This window comes from Kwoniella europaea, chromosome 1 (assembly GCF_036810445.1).
Source record: "Kwoniella europaea PYCC6329 chromosome 1, complete sequence".
In the NCBI taxonomy this organism is placed as follows: domain Eukaryota; kingdom Fungi; phylum Basidiomycota; class Tremellomycetes; order Tremellales; family Cryptococcaceae; genus Kwoniella; species Kwoniella europaea.
Window position 1 is genome coordinate 2,707,809 of NC_089487.1, and position 23,058 is coordinate 2,730,866.

A 23,058-nucleotide genomic window follows, 5' to 3' on the forward strand; every position below is an offset into this window, starting at 1 on the left:
GATCCAAAATCATGTATATAATGAATGCATACAACTAAACTTGACAAATTTGTTCATCGTAAAGCAATTTTTGAACTATCCAAACCCAGCTAAATCCAATGCTGAGATATATTGAGAAGTAGGTTCATTACCCTCATCATCATCCTCATCCTCCTCTTCTTCTTCCTCATCCTCTTCATATTCATATTCATCTTCATCTTCATCCTCGTAATATTCATCATCATCATCTTGATATTCACTTCTTGGTAATCTACCATCTTCCACCATGTCTTCTTCTCCCTCGGTAGATTGGAGGTCTGAAGAAGTGGTTGAAGTGGTATGTGTCTGTTCCCTCGATAACTTCAATGGTGAAGACTGATTTGACTGTGTCGGTGTGATTGTCGATTTCGATTTCGGTTCAGGTACTTGAGCTTGTGTTTGAGCCTGTTTAGGTAGAGATTGTGATTGTGATTGTGATTGTCTTTCGGACATGGAATGAAATGATACTGTTCTACCCAACTTGTTATCATTTCCAAATTCACCCTGAGCCTTTGTACTTTCCTCATTCTGTGGCTGTTGGATGTTGTTGCTATTGGATATATTATTGACCGCTTGACCTATTATACTTCCATCTTCATGTGTTGGGATTTTGTCTCTCCTTGAATTTACCCTTGATAGACCTATCATAGGCGATGATCCCATTGGAGGAGTCACCCCTTGTCCCATTCCACCTCCGGATGTTGGAGGCGGAGGAGGTAAAATAGGGAAAGTAAGTTTCATAGTTGGATGTTTACGGATAGATAATGGATGAGGGAATGGGAGGGTTGTTGTATTAGTAGTTGACTGGGTGGATGAAGATGATAGAGTCGAACCGGATCGATCTCGTGATTTACCCATGTTACTACCACTGATATTACCTTGAACTGGTTGGGTAGTTGGTCCGGGCCATAACCATCCTGGGTAAGGAGGTTGGGGTAAGATCAACGATGGATCGGACGTATTGAGAGATAAGAATGATTGGATGAATGGCAAAAGAGGAAGATCGAGGTATTCCGGTTCGAAACTGTGATATGTATCATTCATTCCTGAATCAGCTTCAGGTCGAGAATGATATTGTGATCGTATTGTAGAGAAATTTCAGACTCACCGACATATCTCGTTGATTATACATTCCATGTTCCATCCTTGTAATTTTCTTAGACAGGCTACGATCAAGGTGGTATGTGAGATCCCATCGATATCTGCTATGTATAGTGGGTATGATTTGATATCGAGGATGATCTGAATTATGAGAAGAAGGTCACACGTTGTTAGTCGAATCAGGTTAACTGTGACGATAAATCAAGTAGTAGAAGGATATCATATATATGGAGGAAGAATGTTGTAATACCGGATGGATAAGTATGGTGTAGTATTTCAAGCCAAAACTCACCTTGAGAACCTCCAGCACTTCATTCTTGCCCATTCCCAATTTCTCTTCACCCATTTCCTCAGCTTTGATCCATTTCATCTGTATCCCCCTCCTCTTCGACCATATCACCAGAGGATCATCCTCTTTCAATGCCTTCTTCCTCAATACTACGATCGTTCTGAGGTTCAATCGTCTTATGAATGACTTATTCCTCGGAGCGGGGATTGAACCCCGATACAGTATCTCGGGGCCATTAGAAGTGAGGGAAGAAGGGCAAGCGACAATGGAGAAATGGTACGGTGGAGTGAGCATTGGCTATATCATTGATGGTGACTGGAGTAATGGTCCTGTATATTCGGCAGACGATGTGATAGACGGTTGATCGATGGGATGGCTTTGTTATGGGTGGTCTCGATTGAAATGCAGTATATAGCTACAGTATAGTACTACATGACAGTCAAAAGGTCAAAAGCCGTAGTCGTCATTTTCTTCGTTGACAACATTACGTTTGGATGTGGTTTTCCACCAATTTTCCCTTTCATAACCGCAATCACCAAACATTGATCTTTCCATCTCTGCAGCTTTGCAACTGTATTCTTGCTCGCTGTCTATATTGTCACCTGTAGCTTCCATTTGATTGCCATCCCCCACTAGTTCACCCCCTTATACCATGCTGTGAACTGGCTCACACACACCAGCAAGACCGATCAAAACCAGCTCAATTGCACTAGAAGAAATTCATCGACCCTTAAATTCACAGAAACCCGTACACAATCTACATCCTCTCACATCGACGACATACAGCGTATTTCATACATCAAGCAGGATGCCAAAACCCACTTTCCTTCAAGCGGTGCTAAACAAACCTACTAGATCATATGCGGATCCATACCATTCTTCACCATGGTCAGATCAAGGTCAACCTCAAAATCCTTACTACACCTCTTCTTCCTCCTCAAGATATGACGATCATTACAATCAATATAGTCATGCTGGACCCAGTAAACCTCGTTCGAGAGGTCCTTCGTCGACCGTATCGAGCTCAGGAATGAGTGATGGACAACCGGGCAATACAATATCGATGGGAAGTAGGTTTCCCAAACCTGCTAGAAGGGTAGTTAGTAATATCACTTTGAGGGATGGTCAGATTATACATGATAATCCTCCTCTACCTAAATCACCTAGCTCAGCTATCGGAACCACTAGAAGGAAGTCGACCAAAGAACCTAGTACAGCTAGAGGAGAAGAAGATGGTAGACCCGTCTCGAGAGCAGGGACAGTCAAGAAGAAGAAGAAGCCAAAATCAACGATTAACGAAAATGACTCTGTATCTGTACTTTCTTCACCTACTTCCACGACCATATCATTACCTATGCCCCCACCGATACATTCGAGGAACAGTGAATCTTCTTCTTCCGCACCTTCATCCCCTGTTCCTCCCTTGTCACCCATCACTTCGACCCATTCAGAGACGATACGGCAGAAGCCTGTCCGGCCGAATTATATGAAACCGCTGATACTCACTCCACCAAGCTCAGAGATGTCGACTCCGAATTCCTCAACTCAGCAGATGTCAACTATGAAATCACCTGCTGCATCTGCGCCAATCGAACAGACAAAACAGATACAAGCGCCTCAAGTGGTGGTTGGAAATGCGGATTCAGACGAAGAAGAGGAAGAAGATATATTCTATACCCCTAGAACATCACTGGAAGATCTTCAACTGCCCATGCCCATGTTTACAGGGAGTGAAAGTCTCACTACACCAAAACCTTCAAATCCATCTGTCGCTCCACCATCATTCAATTTTTTACCTCCTACTCCCGCACCTGTACCGGATCCTGTTCAATCACCATTTCATTCAGAGCCTTCGTCCAGTAGCTCTTCCTTGCATCCTGATCGACCATTTGTCTCTCGTCAACCATCAGACACTGCATCCTCACCTATACAAACAAGCAATTTGGTACAGATGCTCAAAGATGGAGACGAAGACGACGATGTGCAAAGTGCATCTGGACAAGCTGGGTCGGATGAAGAGGAGGAGTCAAATAGTCAAAATGCTCTTGGTCGCCCAAAGAGTGGAGTTTGGTCCAAGCCATCTTCAATTGTCGGTCGCTCTACTCCCCCTTCGTTAGATGGCTATGCCTCTCGAGCGCCTTCGCGACAATCCACCTCGAGGCATTTCTCACGTCACTCCTCTGAAGAGTTCCCAGGTATCAGAAGACCTTCTGTGCCTAATTCCGAAGCGTCATACACCTCTGCACCCAATCGACCCGAGGGCAGTATAAGAGGTTCTGGATCGATAAGTGGGTACGGCAAAGGTGGATGGGCCGCAGCTCATTCAGCTAGGTCTAGGCCCTCCTCTCCGATCATGTTCATGCCTACTTCCGGCGGTGATGGATGGTCGGAATTCCAACCTCCTCCACCTAGACAGTCCAAATTTACTCCTTTACCTTCTGCATCACTCTCGCCGACTTTCGATAAGATAACCGATGGATCGAGATTACCTGTGTATGGGACGAGCTCAAGAGGGAGTCAAAATGGTCATCCTCAGGGGTTGAGACCACCAAGTAGAGGTGATTCGTCACCTAGTGAATACTCCCAAATATCCGATGGACTGGAAATGCCGAGCAGATCGTATGTCAAGAAAAATTACAACAGCCAGGCAAGCCAAAGTACAACACCGTCCGATGGAGGAAGAGAGATGACCGGACCGGAACCTGGAAGTCTAGCTTTCCCCATTGCTCGTATAGGATCCCTCAGTATCAGTCGTTCAACCACTTCGCCATCGCTGGGCAACCCCCGACCACCGTCAAGGATTGGATCTGAAAGATATTCATCTCGTCCAATGTCACCTTCGATGGACTATTCCAGACCAACTTCACCAATGATGAATCATCGACCACCCTCTGTATTGTCTCACACACACTCTACCTCACCAATGACATTCAACCCACCTTCTTTCCTCAATCCGGATCTGCTTACCATCTTACCTGAGATGACTAATGAAGATTCCGATAGGCTTTATCGATCGGCTGCTTCTGAAAGTGGCGCTGGTGGGAAAGGTAGAAGAAGCTCAATGCAAGATTGGGGATCATACAACCCATCTCGTAGATCGAGTATATTCAGAGCGAAGAGTGAGTTAGGACATGATGACAATGTGAGGGATATACCCCAGATGCCCACTAGACGAAGTAAATCGGTTGCTGGATTTAGAAATCATGATCACTCCAAAGATAAGAAGTGGGAAGGAAGTAGTTATGGGGATGGAGTATTGATGGAATCAAATGGACGAGCTCCAGAGAGTATCGGCGGATACACGTGAGTCAGCTATCCAAACTATGATCGTTTCAAGCTGATATTCTTTGATGATGACAGCAATCTCGTGTTGCCTTCTGGAGCATATCGACCTATCAATCCGGCCAAATCTGCCAATTCCAATGGACTAGACTCACGTATCCTCGGTATGCCACATGCTACGATGGCGTCTATAGTACTCACCACGACTTTCTCAAGACATTCTTCTACACCTGCGCACCTAAGAGACCAATTGCCGCCGTTGGTCGATTTCAGCTCCCATCTCAAACCACCGACCAAAGTCGGTAATTCCCAATTACTAGTTCAGGTATATGCGGTAGCCATCGATCAGATTGATGTGAGGGCTTTGGACGAAAAAGCGAGATGGGAAGTTGGCAAGTATGTTCCTGGAAGAAGCTTCATCGGAAGAGCTTTGACTGTGGGAGCAGATGAGAAGGAAGTGGTCAGAGGGGATTTGGTTATTGGGATACTCGATATTCGAAAGGTGAGTTGACTACATCAGGACACATAGACAAAAAGCTGATCAAATGGGTTAATGACTTGATAGAGCGGAGCATTATCAGAATACATCGTAGTGGATCGTCGACGTATCTCAAGAGCACCGTTCCCTACTAACTTGTCACTCGAACAACTTTCCCTCCTCCCTCTGCAGGGAGTTGCGGCAGCCAGAGCAGTCCGAACTCACCTGATCAAACATTCTCGAGCATTGATCCTGAATGCCCACGAAGGTGTAGCCGCATTGGTATGTCAAGAGATGTCAAGGAACGGTGTGAATATCACAGCTGTCATTCCCGGAGGAGACGATTCGCACGAACATCATAAAGCATGTATGGAGAACGGTGCGAAGGGTGTGTTGATGGGTAGTCCAGCAGCTGTCATGTTGAGTCTTGAAGAAGGCGCTTGGGATTACGTGTTTGATACGGTTGGTGGGAGTCGGGTATCTGATGCGGCAAGGAGGTTGCTCAAGGATGGTGGGAAGTGAGTCAATCCATCCTCTCAACAAAGGAAACACCCCTATCAAATATCGAATGCTGATGTATCCATGATGTAATAGGCTAATATCAACTATCAAACCTGATTCTTCCTCTTCTTCATCTCCTACCACCCCAACATTGACCTCTCGACCATCCGGACTGAAATCGCTGAAAGCAGCATTTGGAGGGTCCAACTCCCGAAGGAAAGATTCCAAATACATTTCTGTCGAATACCTCCCTCCGACAGCATCGGGTGAACCCGAAGTGGACAGTTCAGGAATGGATTATAGAGATATAATGGAGGAACCTTGTATGGCTATCTTCAGACCTGTCATCCCGGAGTATATATCCAGAAAACATAGCTCGATGGTACTGGGAGGAGAAGGGGATGGAAGAGTCAAGACAGTAGTGAATTTTGAGAAAGGACATGAGATCTTCAGGAGGGATTGGGAAGGTGTGAGAGTTGTGAAGGTGATTAACTAGAGTCTACAATACTGTATTGTAGTGATTTGTAGCTTTTAGGTATATGAGAATGTACCATCGTGAAACAACGTATTTTACCAGTCATATCGAACGGGATGCGAGTACAGGCTAGGACATGATATGATTCTCTGATATCTAGGACATACATGGATTGCATCGACTTCGTCGAACAGCAAATACTACTAAACCAAATAATACAAATATGTAAATGGGACATTCTGACGAAGATTTTGTCCAAATGTTCGAATCACCTCTCAAAAGTCCCATAATCACCTAACTCCTCTTGTCCTTCCCTCTGATTCTGATTCCGATTGTTGAACCATCTCCCAGGTGAATTCGGACTTAGACTACCCCAACTTGAAGGAACGAACCTCGCACTTCTACTTCTCCTAATTAACGGTCCTACGATAGGTGAATTTTCTAATCCTGTCATGTTCATGTTGATATTGAGACTTGTTGATCTACTTGGTAAAGTCATCAAGGGAGGTGGAAGGTCTATGATTGATGACGAAGAGATTGAAGAGATGGATTGATCATCGTCTTCTTCATCATTCCCATCAACGTCATGTACTTCTTGGTCTTCTAAGTGATCTAGGTTATCTAAGTTGATTATATCCTTAGTAGGGCTATAAGATAATCGATCTTCATCTGTATCGTACCCATCTTGCTCATCGTCTTGTTCCTCTTCATCATCATATAGTTGATCATCTTCGTATTCATCTTCATGCGGATGTAATGACGACCTGTCCAAACTCCTCCTTCCTGGCCCATAGCCAGAGGACATCCCAACCTCAGTCGAAGAAGTGAATACATCTCCTTGGTCTGCTTCATATCTCATTTCCTGTTGATCTGATCCAACCAACTGAGATATGGCACTATCGTCCGCACCTCCAATGACGGTATTACCACGGTTACGTACACGGACAGATCTTAGTGTCCCTCTTGAGACGTGTCTCCTATGCTGACTCTGTGGGTGGAAACGTACTGAACCGGGTGTATTTCTGGTCGAAGTTGATCGATATCTCATCGAAGAGGGCGTTTGCGCCAGTGGGAGCTTGTATGAAAGATTTGCGGTAGTCGAAGATGGTGAGGGAGGGAAGAGACGAAGTAAGAGGAGGTATGATAGCTGTGTTAGAACGAAATGTATATTAGAAATTGTTAAAGTTGGGGTAGACATATCAGGGTAGGTAGACTTACATATTCTATTATTGATAGGATACTTGTCTAAATCGTCAAATATGAAGTATCAGCATTGATACAATTCATCAACAAACCCGGGAAGTGCGACGAAGGAATGATATAGATACGTGACCATTAAGACTTACGCTCATCAAATACCTTCCATCCCTTCCCTCTTCCTGATTACTATCGTCTCCGGCCCTCGTCATAAACCTCTTACATCCCTCCCATATCGAATAAATCAATGTCAATCCGCAGACTAACATCACCCAGCTTTTCTTGAACTTCCATCTCTTGGTAAATCCCACATATACAAGAGTGATTATCCTAATGAATGATATGAACCCGGTCGAGAATGACAGGCTTGAGAAGTGCTCGTAGGTGTAAAAGGTATCTATAATGACCAAAAAGAGAAGTGGGTATGCTCGATTTAAGATGGTACGTCTGGATTCGTAAGGTTGAGAGGGAGGTAGCGAGTCTGGTATGGAGATCGGTGTTGGATCGGTAGGAGGGGCGGTTGAGTTTGAAGTAGGAATGGAGATGAATGCTGGTCGAGAATGAGGTTGTGTTTCAGCTTGAGGATGAGGGTGCAATTGGCCAGTCAATGATGTCGAGGTCGAGGTCGAAGGTATCATAGTGATGATAACGGTATGATCATTCTCGTTTCCCCCTTTTGTAGCCCACTACCATAGCTCGGTGAACATCATCTCGTGTTATCTAAAGTAAGTATAAGATTGCAAGATGAGGGAGGAAAAGAGTGATGAGATGGAACGGATTGGCACGTTCCTCCATTTCACCTGGTCCGACCACGACGCGGATGATTTCATTATTTCATTGTCATCTAAAATATACACATCGTGTCGTAGTATCTTATCGTATCAGAGAAACCTACATGGTTGCAAAAAAAGTTGAAGGAAAGCACATAATACTGACTATATGCACAAATAATAGATAAATTGGGTGAATTGTCCTTTATGATGATAAAAATAATGAGAAAATGTAAAATTGTCCCAATGGCTGAAGACTAAAGGTATATATGTTTACAATGTTGTCTTTTCGTTGTCGCAACTTCCTCATCTCCATTGGGGTTTACTTCCCTCTCCTCCCGTAGCTACTATACTTGGTCTTGGACCTCGAGGTAAGCCAGACGTCGATGTAGCTTTCAAACGCAAAATCAAAAGGTAAGTCAGCTCTATCCAATTTTATGACTGATTCAACTCCTCAACTCACGCAACATCGAAGATCTCGGTCCACCTATCCTCCTCGCTCCACTTGCTAGTATACTTGTATTCCCTCCTGACGAAGAAGAAGGTACAGGTAGTCCTTTGAGTGATAACGATAAATCACCAGATCCAGAAGCAGAAGCAGAGTGAGGATGGAAAGATGATGAAGGTGGTAACATCGATAAGCGTTGTTTGGGTCTATCATGTCTTGCAGGTCCAATCATCGATACTCGTCTGGACGGTAAGCTGGACGATGTATTTCCCATAGACATGGACGAGTTGGAAGAGCTGGAATTCGAATTGGAAGTGAAAGACGACAATGGGATTTTCACATTAGCAAATACGGATGAATTCGAAGTCGGAAGATTACTTTTAGCTGCTGAAGCTGCAGTGGGTCTGAGGAGATTGGACATTGAGGTTGAATGCGATAAAGAACTCGGTGGTCTAGATGATAATGGTACAGGTGCACTGTGTAATTCGCCCAACGGTCCAGGTCGAGCAGGTCGGGCCGGAGGTCCCATCAAACCTGGACCTGAAGGTCGACCTAGACCTATCGGCGATTTCGTAGGTGATTCTTCAGCGATGGGCTCGATCGATTGTTGAGCTCCCACATTACGCATCATCCTCATTTGTTTCCACGCAGGAATTTCCGCTGCACTTTCGCTACCTGTACTAGGTGTTATTGCGGAGCTAGGAGCTGGAGGAGGAGGAGGATTACCTAATGGGCGAAGTGACGCTGGGATTAGTGGTGACGAGGATTTAAGCTGGACAGGTTTGACATCTTCCCATTCTGACGAAGTTGACGAATCATTCCTAACTGATTCTTCGGCATTCGTGGAAGGGGTTGAGAAAACTGGACAATCAGGTGCGATGGACCTATCATCAATTTTACCTTCTCCAGCTTCATCCCTCCATCTCAGACCTTTCTTCTCACTAGGTGCAGAGCTAGAATTACCAGATGAGGTTCCGAACAAACTTGGTCGAAGTGGCATGTTTTTCTTGGGCGAGACTTTCTTGAAGAATCTTTTGGGGGATGTCGATGCCCTGACTGAAGGTCGACGGGGTGAAGGGGCAGCTAGCGAGACTGGTAACCTTGCAGGAGCTACTGATAAGGGAGCTGGGGATTCGCCGAATAACGTAGATACGCGCGTATCAACGGTATCCAACAATGAATGCAATCTTTTGACAATCGTGTCAGGGTCTGCTGAGCCGTCTGAGAGGGATGATACCTCATTATGAAGTAGAATCGAGAATCTTGATAGGAGCGAAGCAGATTTGGTGGCCATATCAGCTTGTTGGGCGATATAATCTCTTAAACCTCTTTCCTTGGCTGCTGCCATACTTCTGGTGACGTGAGCTTGATGCTCCATGATTGCAATTTGATGTTCGTATTTGGCTTCTGAAAGATCCTTATCGAAGTTTCTCTCTTCAGCTTTCTTCAGTAAATTACTAAGAGTGATATGTTTTAAGGATTTATTCTGAATGCCAGATTGAATTTCCGAGTTGAACCTATATGATTGATCTTGTTGTTGGATCAATGATCTAATGTGATTCTTCTCCCTCTGCGCATCTTCGAGTGATCGACCAGACTGTATTTCCACCTCAATATCTGCCAATCTAGTTTCCAACGCTTCCACTTGAAGTACCGATCCGTTCCATAAAGCATCCATCTCCGTACCTTCAAGAATGACCGGTAACAGCTCATCCAGCTCCTTCTCCACTCTACCTAATTCCTCTGAAGCGTCGGTTCTAGCCTTGTTTAATCTACGTTGTTGCATTCCTGACGAGGCGTTATGTCCAGCTGCTAATTGTCCTTCAAGAGATTTGATCGTAGCTTCGAGCATGACGATCTTCTGAATCCATTGAGCAGTTCGTAGTTCCACACCGGCAGTATTCCTCGATACCTTCGTAGACACTTTCTTGGCTTTATCAGCCCAAAGTAAAGTATTGTTGGTTTCCTCGATATCCTTCGAGCTCGGTGAGATGCAATTGATCATCACTGTCCTACAATTACCACCTAGGGAGAATTTTAATAATCTAGTAAGTTTCGAATCCCTATATGGGACATGTTGACGTACACCCCTCACGGGTGGTTGACAAAGAGCTGAAATACATCCACTGAGAGCCAATAGAGATTTGTTGATATTGGCACCTTCCTTCATTCGTTGACCACGATTGACCGAAGCCTTTTCACTTCCTGCTAAATCGATGATCGATAATGTTGCAGAGGTCGAGCATTGAGTTACGGTCGACTTGATCACATCAACATCCGACCCTCTCTCATTCCTAACTACGTTGATCTGCAGGACCAAATGTGATCTTGATGAAGTCGAATTTCGAGCTGTGAATGATGTACTCCTCCTTTCGTTACCCAGCATGACTAAAGCCATAACTTCCTCCACTGATGTTGGTGTCTTGTTGGTGACATTGGCGACTTTCACTCTTTCTTTCTCATTTTCTAACAGTTTCAATCCACCAGGTGGACAAGCTGGATACTCATCACTCAACAGATCTCTGATCGTTTCATTGTAAATCTCCACCATTGACATCTGGAAGTATGTATCGTATTGGAGCTTTGTATCTTCCACCAAATCGAACAGTTCCCTCATGGTACGAACGATTATACCAGGTTCTTCTTCTGTCCCGGATATAGTATGCGTTTTACCACAACCAGTTGCCTATGTACTGCATCAGCTCGTCATCCAATAAGAAGGCAGAAAGTGCTCACTCCGTATGCAAATACAGTAGCATTGTATCCATCCAGTACACCGGGTAAAAGTGGTTTAGCTGTCCTTTCGAAAACTTCTTCTTGACTTGCTTCCATGCTGAACACTTGATCGAAGACATACCTATTCTCACACTTATCAGCCGGTTGCCATGTGACTAGACCGCAAGCGATAGCTTACTTTCTATTCTTATATCGTCTTCCAGCCATAAAAGCTCCTCTCCTATTCTCACTAGGGTCTTGCGGTTTATCAAAATCTAATTCTCTACTATCGATGACCTCTGCATTGTATGTGTCCATCAGACCCTGTTCCCGTTGACCAATCGATTCCAGAGATAGGTATTAACTTACCCACTACGTTCCTCAATGCACCTGGAGCAGCAGGTCTGGTTGACGATGTACCTAAATTTCCATCTCCATAGAAAAACGGTCGGTTGGTAGGCGATACTATGAATGGTAGTTCTTTGGTAGGATGCCATGGTCGGCATCGGACTAAATAGCAAGTAGGAGTCAGCTAAGCGTGGTAACTCATGTTGGAATAATAGCTTACCCGCTATTTGGATTGCATTAGCATCCATAGCTGATGATTACCTGTTGATGTGATGAAAAAAACGATAGTATATGGTTGGCAGGTTGTACTTGAAGAGGAAGGCTTGTTGCTATAGAACCGTCATAGGTTGTTTACTCCGGGGTTGGGCCACAGTTCACGGAGCCCTCGTGCTCGTTCAGGTGAATCGCTTCCCACTAGGATTGTAGTGGTGATCTCTATTTTTTCTGATATATGCTATAAGGAATGAATGTAGTTGAATGAAAAGACTGTCGTAAGAATATGGGTATATGTATGGATGATTGTTGTCAGTATATGAGCATGGGGTATGAGTTTGTTTTCATCGTTCAACTTTGTCCATATATCAGGGTTCGAATTGAGAAATCAAACGCGAGTATAATCTTACGTATACAGTGGCATGGAGTGAGTCGATCGAATATCTTTGGAATGAATTCCCCCATTTTATCCCAGGGCTGTTTAGGTTGTGTCTATCCAGAATACATCCATATGAGTATGAAAAGGCAACCGAAAACTGGCTCTGATCACTCAACATCACTTCAAATCACAGAGCAGCCATCAACAATGGGAAACTGTTGCTCACTTCGTCCACATCATCCGCATGGCTCAACCCATGCATCCCATCCTGCACTGATCCCGCTTCTTCCTACTGATGCGCGAGCTGCGACGCCAACTCGACACTTCGTCCTGCAGAAATCCTACCACGTCCATACAACGACAGGTGGCCCTGCGACCGAATTGACTTCTGCGGCCCAAAGATCAGCCTTGACCGAAGCTCACGCACTTGCCAGAAGGATCTTTTTCCTTCCGGAGGTTGTCAAGATGTCTGCGGTCGCCCTTGCTGCGAAAACGGAAACGCAATTATATCGAGAAGTCATGGGTATCCCATTCTACACTAAAGAAGGGGATGATTACAGAGACCTGGATCCAATTGACCCTGCGCTGGTCACTGTCGACTCGGAGCTGTTGACCCTCATTGAACAGTTCAAGACGCATTGCGATTACAAAATTTACGTCGATCGATCTTACCCTCATGCTACAGGTTCCGTTCAAAAGCCTAAATATGGATGTACATGGTATAATCCTAAGGGTAAAACGATAAAGATAGCATTACAGGGGCATGTGAGTTCTTTTTGAATACATGACGCAATTGTCGTTGTCTTTGATCACCCGCAAGATCGAGTCATCACAATATAGGAATGCTTCCTTCACTACCCAACATTCCCACTCCATACTCTTACCAACGATGATATACCTAGTCTAACACGAGACACGCCTATGTCAGAGCGAGCCCATCTAGCAGTAGAACAATTTATTCTGGATAACTTCCCTGTTATTTACAATATGCCTTGGATGATCACATTATACCCTCATTCTGCCATGCCTATTCGAGGCTATATCTACATCCTGTCCTTGAAGTGCATTACTTGATCGTCGATTTCTGTCCCCTGATCTTTGACCATGGGCGTCTAGCGTCTGCTCGCTATCTACAACATATTTCACGATAGCTGCCTGTTTTTGATTTACTGATCATCACTCATTCTCAATGTCGAATAGATGGTTACGGATCTAGGTGCGGCCTACTTGAGGAGAGAAGATCTTCCCGAAACCTGGAGCGCTCACGTATTCTATATGGCCGTTGTCATAATCCATGAACTTGCTCACGCCTTACGTTTCTTCACTGTGAGTTATGTGCTTGGTCAACATGGATCACCATACTGACGAGGTATCCTACAGGGACGTTATTTGCCGACCCCTGTAAAGATAAGCGGAGGTGTAACTACTCAAATACCCCATCCGAATAGTAGTTTACCTTACCTTCATGGTGAGGGTGGGGCTTATCTAGAACGCTTCTTATTTGGTGGGAAGGTGAATGCGATCATGATGCCTGAAGATGATGAAGATCTGGCTTTTTCTGTAAGTATCTTGTCGATCGAGGTCCGGTTTTTACCAACGCTTATGTTTCTTCCAGGGCCAATATGCTGGTCTAATAGCATCGCCAGCGAACGACTCGACAGAGTCTTGGTGGCTGTCCATGGACATGATTGTACAGATAGTCGAAGGTGAGTCGAGCAAACAGCACGATACGTGGGCCTACAGCAGCCAGGCATTGCTCGAACGCTCATTCAATTTTGTGCTCCCTGCTGGAACTTCATCCACGGCTTTCTTCCACTGTCAGGTCAATCGGGTTGGGATCGTTGCATACCTCTCGGCAGAGATATGTTCCATCAACCTACCATATGGGGCCCGATGGAGAACAAAGCCCGAGCCGATTCTTCCGAAGAGGCCACTCTGCAGCCTGAGACTGAGGCTGAGCACGGTGTGAGTGGATCCCCATAGACTATTTGGTGAGCATCATTGGTAGCGCTAATCTTTGCTTCTCCGACAGTCAGTCGAATACTGGGAAGGACGAGAACGCCTCGATCTTAGCTGTGGCGGTGCAAAGATCGTGGGCGAGAGCATTTGATCGTCTGATCATCTGCTTCTGTAACATAGGATTTTGCAATGAGAATGGATGTATATACAATCATGAAGTACGGATTATTTCTCCTTCCTCGATCGGCAGCGCTTGGGGGACTGATCTGGTTGAATATTCAGATCGCTAAACCTGGGTTTCCAGACTCTTTGGTGTTGCCACGCAACAGGAAATTACGACCAGGCATCGTGAGTATCTTTCGTATACTACGCATATCTTGCTAACTCATCCACTTTATGTCCTTGAAGACGACTCGTTCTAAAATCTCCAAATTTCAAGATGTGTATGAAATTTCGTTATGCTATAATATATATCGTTGAAATTCGGGAAAGAAGTAATTCGAGAAAAAGTGGATTTGACTTTGTCCTCATCACGAGTTGGTTCATGTGCGTCTCGTCCTCGCCCGACAGGTCCGAGAACGATAGCACAGCTGACATTATCGGTTTTCATTCAACAGGTGGATTGGTAATAGGATCATTATTCCGTATGCGCAGATAAACAGAATTGGAATCATGCTAACGGAGGTGAAGGTGGAGTATGTGTGAGTATCCTTCTCATGACTATATAGTCGTAAGCTAATCTCAATTGGTCAGACCCACTGGCCAGGTCCTGCTACATTGTATTGGTGGATCAACAGGAAGATCAATTGGGATGATTGGGTGATCACCAATTAATCGTAAAAGAGTGAAATGTATCAATGGGTTATCCATCTATCCTTCTATGCACATACTATGATCTATTGCAATTCCATTCAGAGCTCCATGATCCCTCGTCAAATGCTTTATCTCATGGTACAGAAGTGTGCACTTCGGGTGGAGCATTTCGCTTAGGTTTCTCTTTTTTGCCTTCTTCACCTTGAACTTCATCTACACCATGATGATGGGCTGCTTTCTTGACGTGATCGCGCTTAACTAACATTCGAGTCCATGCTCTGTTCATTTATAAGTGGAATAAATCAGCTTCACCATTTATAGTTATACTTGTCGCACGATGAAATCCACTCACCTCTCATATTGTACAGCTGGACTAACCGCCGCACCCAATTCCAAAGCAGCTTTCAACGGGAAATCAATATCCCTCAATACTTCTCTAGCCAAGAAGACGACATCTGCTTTTCCTTCTTCAATGATATCGTTGGCCTGTGCAGATTCAGTGATGATACCAACAGCGCCAACGAGGATGTTAGATACGTTTTGCTTGATATGTTCGGCGAAAGGTAATTCTACACAAGCAAGTTAGTGAAAGTGAAATATGAGTAAATTGGACGAGCTATTGTGTGGAATGATGACTTACGATAAGAGGGTCCAACTTTGACTTTTCCTTTCAAATCATTACCACCTGAAGAAACGTCGATCAGGTCCACTCCTAGATCAGCGAGTTTCTGAGTCAAGTAGGTCGTTTGATCAATTCCCCTATTATGTACACCATGATCAATCCAAGTACACTTTGACATAAAGCGACGGGACCAAACTCACCACCAAGCCCAGTCACCATTTTCGCCTTTCTCAGCTCCAAATTCCTCATCTAACCAATCAGTGGCTGATACTCTGTAAAAAAGGGGTTTATCCCACTTCTCTCTTAAGAGCTGAGCGAGCTCAAGAGGTAATCTAATTCTATTGTCTAGCGAGCCACCATAGGAGTCGGTACGTTTGTTGGAAACAGGGTCGACAAATTCGTGTAGCAGGTATCCTATAATCACAATAACAGAATTACATCAACATGAGTTCAGGAAGTCTTAAAGTACTTATATACTTACCATGTGCACCGTGTATCTCGATGAAATCGAATCCAATCTTCTTACATCTCTCTGTAGCGTCCGCATAGGCTTTCTTGAGGTTGTTGATATACTCGGTAGTGATCTCGACGGGATCGGCGTATTTGCCTGGGTTGAAGGAGATTGCGGAAGGCGCTTGGACTGAACGTACGATTCAGCATCAATCAGTCAGTTATAAATCTCCAGAGCAAGAAAGCACAGGGGCGATTCACTCACCATTGTTGGGCCAACCTCCATTCTCTTCACCTACTACATCCCCACCATCGTATCCCTCATCTTCAATAGCCTGCCTAAGGGTCCACGGAGCGGGGTTGGAAGCTTTCCGACCTGCATGGGCAAGTTGGATACCGATGATTCCCCTCAGACCATGCACGTAATCTGCAACTCGTTTGAGAGGTTCAATTTGAGAATCATCCCATATTCCCTGTACCATCATGCGATATGTCAGCCTCATCCCTTTCATGGGTGAAGTAGGAAGGTACTTACCATATCTTCAGGTGTGATCCTGCCCTCGGGTACAACAGCAGTAGCCTCAACCATTATGCTTCCCCATCCTCTCATGGCCATCGAACCTAGATGGACGAAATGATGATCCGTAGCTTTTCCCTCGTCGGATGAATCTGCACAAATCGGATCAATGAGTATGTATCTACTTTACATAGTCAAGGCAGAACATGATGACTTACATTGACACATTGGAGCTACCCATGCTCTATTAGGAAACTCGACACCTCTGATAGTGAGAGGCTCGAACAACTTGGGAGGATCTTGGTTCTGCTTGTATACATTGGGATCAAGTAACGATCCGACAGGTTGTAATTGATCAGGCAGATAGGTGGGGTATCCATCCACTTTCTTGGGTGGGTATGGAAAGATGGGTTGAGATGATTTGGTCATTTTGATTGGGTATCACTCCAGTGCGATTACCGATTGTGTGAGATGGCAGAGACGGCAAGACAAGGGAGGAGGACCTTGTATGCGAGGAGGTTTATATACAGTTTCGTGTCTGATTTTTTCCTTTGCTTAATAATCTCGTCACCACCTATGAATAGAATCACAGTACCCCATCTCATCCTCCACTTGTCGGTCCATTTATCAGTTTAGCCTTCTATCCAACAGGTGTCATCATTTCGTCATTCACCGTGATTTGCGGAGGTGCCCGAGTATCCCGGTACCACCGTGGGAAGGCTGATCGTGTTTCACTGAAGAGTACTCGTAATGTTCTCAAACCTTAAAGATGGGCGTTGTTGACATCGATTATCACCAATCAATCAATTACAGTAGTCAATTACGATATTTTGCATCTAATCTCAATATCTTGATATCTTCAACCTATTCCACGACATGTGAAATGTCACAACGTAATCAAAATGGTGCAACACCACCTCCCCCCTCGACGTCATCTACTTTTCCACTATCCTCTCCCTCATTCTGGACAGAAGCAGCCGCGGTAGTCTTGCCCTCCCCTCCCCCATTTAAGAGAGTCCGAGAGGATCTCAGCTCACCTCGATCGGACTATACAGTATTTCCAGAGATAGACCAAAAGCCACAACCAGTAGTCAAGAGAAGTCGATATGATTCACCATCCACTTCAACCACCTTATCGTATTTACCCAAACGGAGTGATTTCTTGGATTTGGATTTAGACGATCCTCATTCGTATCTTGCCAATCCCGAATATGCTCCCAACAAATTCGGTGATATAGGAGATTATATGAGAAAGAAGGAGATCAAAGTACAAACGCAGAATCGTGATATAGCTCTTGCATCAGCCATCGAAGGTCTACCTCAGATCTTCTCAGGTCTATCGTTCTATATCAATGGAAATACCACTCCGCCGATGGAAGAATTGCGCAAAATGATCTTACATCGTGGTGGAGAGGTAAGACCAGTATTGAGGAATAAGGGGATGGTCAAGTTCATTATAGCACCGATGTTGACTCAAAGCAAATTCAAGCAGTTCCAGAATTACAAGGTAGTAAGGGAAGGATGGATAACGGAGAGTTGTAAAATGGGTAAATTGCTGGATTGGAGGAATTGGAAGTTACAGATTATGGGCGGGTGGGAACAGAGTAGTAGGAAAGGCTTAGAAGGGTTCTTGAGGAGTCAACAGACACCTACGCAGCTGGCGAAGCAGGAAGAGGACGAGGAGGAAATAGAGGAAGTGGAAACGGATAAATCGAAAGGTACCATACCTAAAGCAGCGTGGTCGAAAGCGTCCGAAGACAATTCCAAGCTTGAGCAGATTCCAAAGGACGAAGAACTGAAAGTCAAAGTACCTAGTCCGCTCAGATTGCCAACATCAACACAATCTCTTCTCGCTTCTCATCCATATCGGACATCTGCCATACCTATCAGCCCTCAAAAAGCTCCTCGTGGTACCGCCTCTCCAGTGAAACAAGGATCACCCTCTCTTGCTCCTCTACCACCGAAAATTCAAAAACCAGAAGGCACTTGGGAATACTACTACTCGAAAGAATCGAACGAGCATGCCGCTCAAGCTTTGAAGAACGATCAATGGCGTATAAAGAATACGGCTGAAAGGGGTAATGAAGGTGGTTTCATCGATGGATATTATCAGAATTCTAGGTGAGCTTTTCGTTTTTATTCCTGAGATCCACTCATCCAAGTAAACAAGCTGATTTGGTGTATTTAGGTTACATCATCTGGCAACTTGGAAATCCGAATTGAAAGTCTTAGTAGCAGATGCGCAGAAGCGTTCAGAGGAATTATCCTGCCATCGATGACCATACAGTACGATCGTACTGATAACTCGTTGGGAACAGATATGAATTCGATACGTATAAGAAATACTCCTTAGCATTTTACACGGTATTGATGGGTTATGCAGACGAACTTCAAGCTGTGTCGGTGGACGAGGCGTTGATCGACGTGACCAGTGCTGTCACTGCTAGAGCTATGGCCCCTGAAGAGGCTTTAACCAATGATCAAGTGGATACCTCCAAGGAGAATGCAATAACTACTAACAAAGCTCGAGATCCGGCATTGGAAGTTGCTGAGAAGATCAGAGATGAGGTACGAAAGCTTACAGATGGGTGCGAAGGTGAGCCTGAAAGTCCGTAATCTCGATAAAGACGAAAGAAAGCTCATCCATTATTCCGTGACGGTCAGTATCAATCGGCATATCCCACAACATCCTCCTTGCCAAACTAGCCACCCGATCCGCGAAACCAGCAGGCGTAGCACACCTCTTACATCCGGACATACCTAAATTCCTCGCACCTCTGGATGTCGAAGATTTCCCTTCTATTGGACATTCGATCAAATCCAAAATCGAGGAGAAATTTGGCACCACGAATGTGGAGGGATTATTGGGTGTGAATAAACTGTCGTTCCAGCGTGTGCTCGGACCAAAGACCGGTGAGATGCTGTATGGATATCTGAGAGGTATAGATGAGAGGAAGTTAGAACCTGATAAAATCAGGAAGAGTATTAGTGCTGAGATGAATGTGAGTGAAACCGATCGCATTCGTGGCTTCCCTTCTTTCTTTCTTCTACACCTATTAGTGACTAGATACTGATCCTGTTCTGCCTGTAGTACGGAATACGATTCCAAAATCATGATCAAGCTGAAATCTGCATCAACGATCTAGCTTTGGAAGTTGCAAAAAGAATGAAAAATGTCGGTGTGAAGGGGAAACAAATCACTCTGAAATTGATGAAAAGACATCCTGATGCCCCTATCGAACCGCCCAAAGTGAGTATCCTTCTTCTATATCCTGATCGTCCGACCCTTTCGCGATATAACTGGTGACGTGTAACGGAACTGATGTTTCGAAACTTGCAGTTCCTCGGACACGGGTGGTGCGAGACTTTCAATCGATCTTCTTCGATATCAGGATCCCGTAATAATCCCACCGATGACTCCGAGGTACTTGCAAGAGAAAGTGTCAAATTGCTCAAAGCACTCAATTTAGATCCGGTGGAATTGCGAGGTGTGGGCATACAGGTGACCAAACTTGATACGGAGGATAAAGACAAGGCCAAAGAAAGAGAGGTCGGTCAAGGGGTTTTGAGCTTCCAGCCGAAACGACCTCAGAAAGTCATTCAAGCGCAAGAGATCATACCCTCACCTGTGGAAAAGAATAGACCGCCCGAACCCGAGATTCCGGATTCAGCAAAGGCAAATGAACGGCAGTCGCATTCCCTATCTCCAAGCCGCTCACCTGAAGTCGAGGTATCTATGGATAGATCACCTACACCTCAGGCAGAAGCTGGTCCTTCGCGTCTGCCCGCCACCGAAGCAGAGGAAGGGATCGATCCTTCCTTCCTTGCCGCTCTACCTCCTTCACTTCAGGAAGAGGTCAAACGCGATTACGCCCAAGCAAAGGCTCAGAATCGATCATCTCGCGCAAACTCTGAGAGGCCAACTTCCGGTGTACATGTCGAAGAAACCGCTACTCGAGCCACCACAGTTTCGCCTGTGAAGAAACAACATTCCGCAGCTCACATCACCCGACAACTACGACCAAAGTTGAAAACTCAATTGAAGGCTAATCAATTAGCCGACAGACCATTGTTTAGCGCATGGAATAAAGCTCAGGCGAAAGATGATGGTTATGTGTATGAGCAGGAAATAGTAGATTTGACTTCATCGGATCCGCTACCCGTTGAAGTTCAGGATGAGGAGATTGGAGGGTATAAATTGAGTGAATTGAGGGAATTGGGTATAGATAAGGAGGTATTCCAAGCTTTACCTGAGGATATGAGGAAAGAAGTGATTGATGAAGAAAGACGTAAAGCCGGTAGGAGGAAGATCCTAACCAGACCGGGAAACGGTAGATTAACTTCCAAATCAATGTCTGTCTCACCTTCCAAAGCTGCCGCCGGTGCTGGGGTAGGTAGCAGAAGTACATCTATACCTCCGAATGGAAAATCGAAAGTGTCAGATCCGCCATCGATCAGTATATCCAAACCTCCTAAACCTGCTTTATTCAAATCGACCGAGATTGAAGATATCTTGTGTGTGATTGAGAAATGGATCGAATCGAGGAATGGGTCCAGTCCCGCTCAGAGGGATATAGATAAAGTGAAGAATTGGTTGATCAAGACTATGAGTACGTCAGGGGTGTTAGGAGGGGTTGAAAGGTGTATAGAAGTCATAAGGTATATGAGGATAGTATTGAGAGAGAAATACCCTCTACAGGAAGATATGATCGTGAAGCATAAGGATATCATCCTGGAGGAGGATCAGCAGGAAGAGGGAGAAGGGGATGAAGATGAAAATCGCGTAGGCAGATGTTGGTGGATTGTTTGGAAAGATTATACCGCTGAGGTACAGGAGAGGGCGAGAAAGTTGTTCGGGGCGGAATTGAAGATATAACTCATCTGTTCTTTGGGCAATTTTGTTTATATACATGTTGTATTTGTTCATCTTGCCCCGGAAGTACTGTCTGAGAATTAGATACTGGTTGTTGTACTGTAGATGCATAGGATCTTGTATCTACAGTAACTTAAGATCATGGCAAGTGAAAACAATGGTTAATTTCCGTCGGAACTTGTCTTGAGGGGAACGATGACGATGTCGTGAACAGCTGCAACATGCACAAGCAACAACAACAACCACAACAATGATATGATCGTTTTCAAAACTCTTCTCTCTGCTCGGTTGATCGATCTCACTCGAAGATACAGACCAAGCTATAGCCATATATCGTACGACAATGTCTTCTTCCTCCAGCAAATGGGTCCCCTTGGAAGCATCTCCAGATGTAAGTCCTGTTTTACGTGTCATGCGAACTCGTTTTTCGTTTGATCGGCTTCACCCAAGTGACTAGCCATGAGCTTTGATCTTTCAGAAACACATTGGCATCAGCTGAAGAAAGTATTCCAATCCCTCTGTTGATATAGGTATTCAACACCTGGTCGACCCCCCTGGGCCTTCCATCCTCTTTGACATTTCAAGATCTCTTTTCTCTCGATCCGGAATTCCTCCAATTCATACCTCACCCCCATCGAGCGGTTTTACTTTTATTCCCATCAAGGGGGAAATTACACGATGAGCGTGAGAGGGAAGAGAAGGATGGCCAGGGTGTATGGAAGGGTGAGGGTGTATGGTGGATCAAACAGACTGTGAGTGTTGCCCTTTTAAGCTATGTATCATCTACAGTCAAAAGGAAAGGGAAGAAATCTGCGTCGGATTCTATCTCCTCTATGCTTCACACCCACTAAATGATCAAACTGGCTAATTGTGTGTCATATATCTCTGGACAGATCCCAAACGCCTGTGGTTCAATAGGTCTTCTTCACGCTTTACTCAACTTGCCAGAAAAGGGACCAGACGCTTTGAATCCAGATAGTCAATTAATGAAATTCAAATCTGCTTCTTTACCTTTATCTGGTAAGTCCACCTCTCATACTTCACCATAACCCGTCACTCAGTGCTGTACTTCAACTGAACTCATGTCATGTCTGTAGCTTTGGATCGAGCGAAGTTGCTCGATGAATCCGATTTCTTCACCCAGGCTCATACCTCTGCTTCTCAATCTGGACAATCGTCTATTCCTGATGATCTTGATGTCGATACGCATTTTATCACTTTTATAGAAGCTGTCAATGAGAAGGGGTAAGTATGTTCTCCTACAATTCCACCCACATACATATAACGCACTGTGAGTGAGGAACGATCAGCTGACTATGTCATGCAGCGAAAAGAGGATTGTGGAACTTGATGGAGGTAGGAATGGGCCATTCGATAGAGGACATAGTGAAAACTTCTTAGAGGTGAGTTCATATCTCACAAATATATATTCTATGATCTGTGATATATGCGGTAGAACTGAGACACTCGGATATAGGACGTCGCCAAAGTAGTTCAAGAAAAATATTTCGATAGAGCGGAAGGTGATACGAGTTTCAATATGATTGTACTTGCTAGTCAGCCAGAGGATTAGGGCTCGTTGTCGTAGATACTATCGAGGTAAATATAAT

General features: G+C 44.7%; 8 protein-coding genes across 8 annotated transcripts; 4 read left to right on the forward strand and 4 right to left on the reverse strand.

Annotated features, from left to right (window-relative positions):
- Positions 1-75: 75 nt before the first annotated feature.
- V865_001013 (uncharacterized protein) lies at positions 76-1,702 on the reverse strand (the record flags this gene model as incomplete). The annotated part of the gene is made up of 3 exons (XM_066224840.1): positions 76-1,042; positions 1,127-1,260; positions 1,412-1,702. The coding sequence occupies 3 exons, from the start codon at positions 1,700-1,702 to the stop codon at positions 76-78; spliced, it is 1,392 nt and encodes a 463-aa protein (XP_066080937.1).
- Positions 1,703-2,216: 514 nt separating this feature from the next.
- V865_001014 (uncharacterized protein) lies at positions 2,217-6,165 on the forward strand (the record flags this gene model as incomplete). The annotated part of the gene is made up of 4 exons (XM_066224841.1): positions 2,217-4,711; positions 4,769-5,192; positions 5,256-5,686; positions 5,763-6,165. The coding sequence occupies 4 exons, from the start codon at positions 2,217-2,219 to the stop codon at positions 6,163-6,165; spliced, it is 3,753 nt and encodes a 1,250-aa protein (XP_066080938.1).
- A 247-nt stretch (positions 6,166-6,412) lies between these two features.
- Positions 6,413-7,979, reverse strand: V865_001015 (uncharacterized protein; the record flags this gene model as incomplete). Its single annotated transcript, XM_066224842.1, has 3 exons — positions 6,413-7,291; positions 7,363-7,389; positions 7,491-7,979. The coding sequence occupies 3 exons, from the start codon at positions 7,977-7,979 to the stop codon at positions 6,413-6,415; spliced, it is 1,395 nt and encodes a 464-aa protein (XP_066080939.1).
- A 438-nt stretch (positions 7,980-8,417) lies between these two features.
- Positions 8,418-11,870, reverse strand: V865_001016 (uncharacterized protein; the record flags this gene model as incomplete). The annotated part of the gene is made up of 6 exons (XM_066224843.1): positions 8,418-8,503; positions 8,575-11,245; positions 11,296-11,416; positions 11,474-11,573; positions 11,644-11,784; positions 11,843-11,870. The coding sequence occupies 6 exons, from the start codon at positions 11,868-11,870 to the stop codon at positions 8,418-8,420; spliced, it is 3,147 nt and encodes a 1,048-aa protein (XP_066080940.1).
- An 809-nt stretch (positions 11,871-12,679) lies between these two features.
- V865_001017 (uncharacterized protein) lies at positions 12,680-15,007 on the forward strand (the record flags this gene model as incomplete). Its single annotated transcript, XM_066224844.1, has 9 exons — positions 12,680-12,979; positions 13,415-13,540; positions 13,595-13,774; positions 13,830-13,920; positions 14,037-14,179; positions 14,247-14,306; positions 14,456-14,521; positions 14,806-14,874; positions 14,927-15,007. 9 exons carry the CDS (start codon positions 12,680-12,682, stop codon positions 15,005-15,007), a joined length of 1,116 nt encoding a protein of 371 aa, XP_066080941.1.
- A 112-nt stretch (positions 15,008-15,119) lies between these two features.
- Positions 15,120-17,004, reverse strand: V865_001018 (uncharacterized protein; the record flags this gene model as incomplete). The annotated part of the gene is made up of 8 exons (XM_066224845.1): positions 15,120-15,264; positions 15,339-15,555; positions 15,627-15,745; positions 15,809-16,022; positions 16,090-16,248; positions 16,324-16,531; positions 16,594-16,727; positions 16,794-17,004. The coding sequence occupies 8 exons, from the start codon at positions 17,002-17,004 to the stop codon at positions 15,120-15,122; spliced, it is 1,407 nt and encodes a 468-aa protein (XP_066080942.1).
- A 454-nt stretch (positions 17,005-17,458) lies between these two features.
- Positions 17,459-21,451, forward strand: V865_001019 (uncharacterized protein; the record flags this gene model as incomplete). The annotated part of the gene is made up of 6 exons (XM_066224846.1): positions 17,459-18,696; positions 18,764-18,825; positions 18,959-19,171; positions 19,240-19,577; positions 19,667-19,825; positions 19,916-21,451. The coding sequence occupies 6 exons, from the start codon at positions 17,459-17,461 to the stop codon at positions 21,449-21,451; spliced, it is 3,546 nt and encodes a 1,181-aa protein (XP_066080943.1).
- Positions 21,452-21,791: 340 nt separating this feature from the next.
- On the forward strand, positions 21,792-23,021 carry V865_001020 (uncharacterized protein; the record flags this gene model as incomplete). Its single annotated transcript, XM_066224847.1, has 6 exons — positions 21,792-21,839; positions 21,979-22,200; positions 22,342-22,468; positions 22,546-22,693; positions 22,776-22,851; positions 22,926-23,021. 6 exons carry the CDS (start codon positions 21,792-21,794, stop codon positions 23,019-23,021), a joined length of 717 nt encoding a protein of 238 aa, XP_066080944.1.
- Between the last annotated feature and the right edge of the window lie 37 nt (positions 23,022-23,058).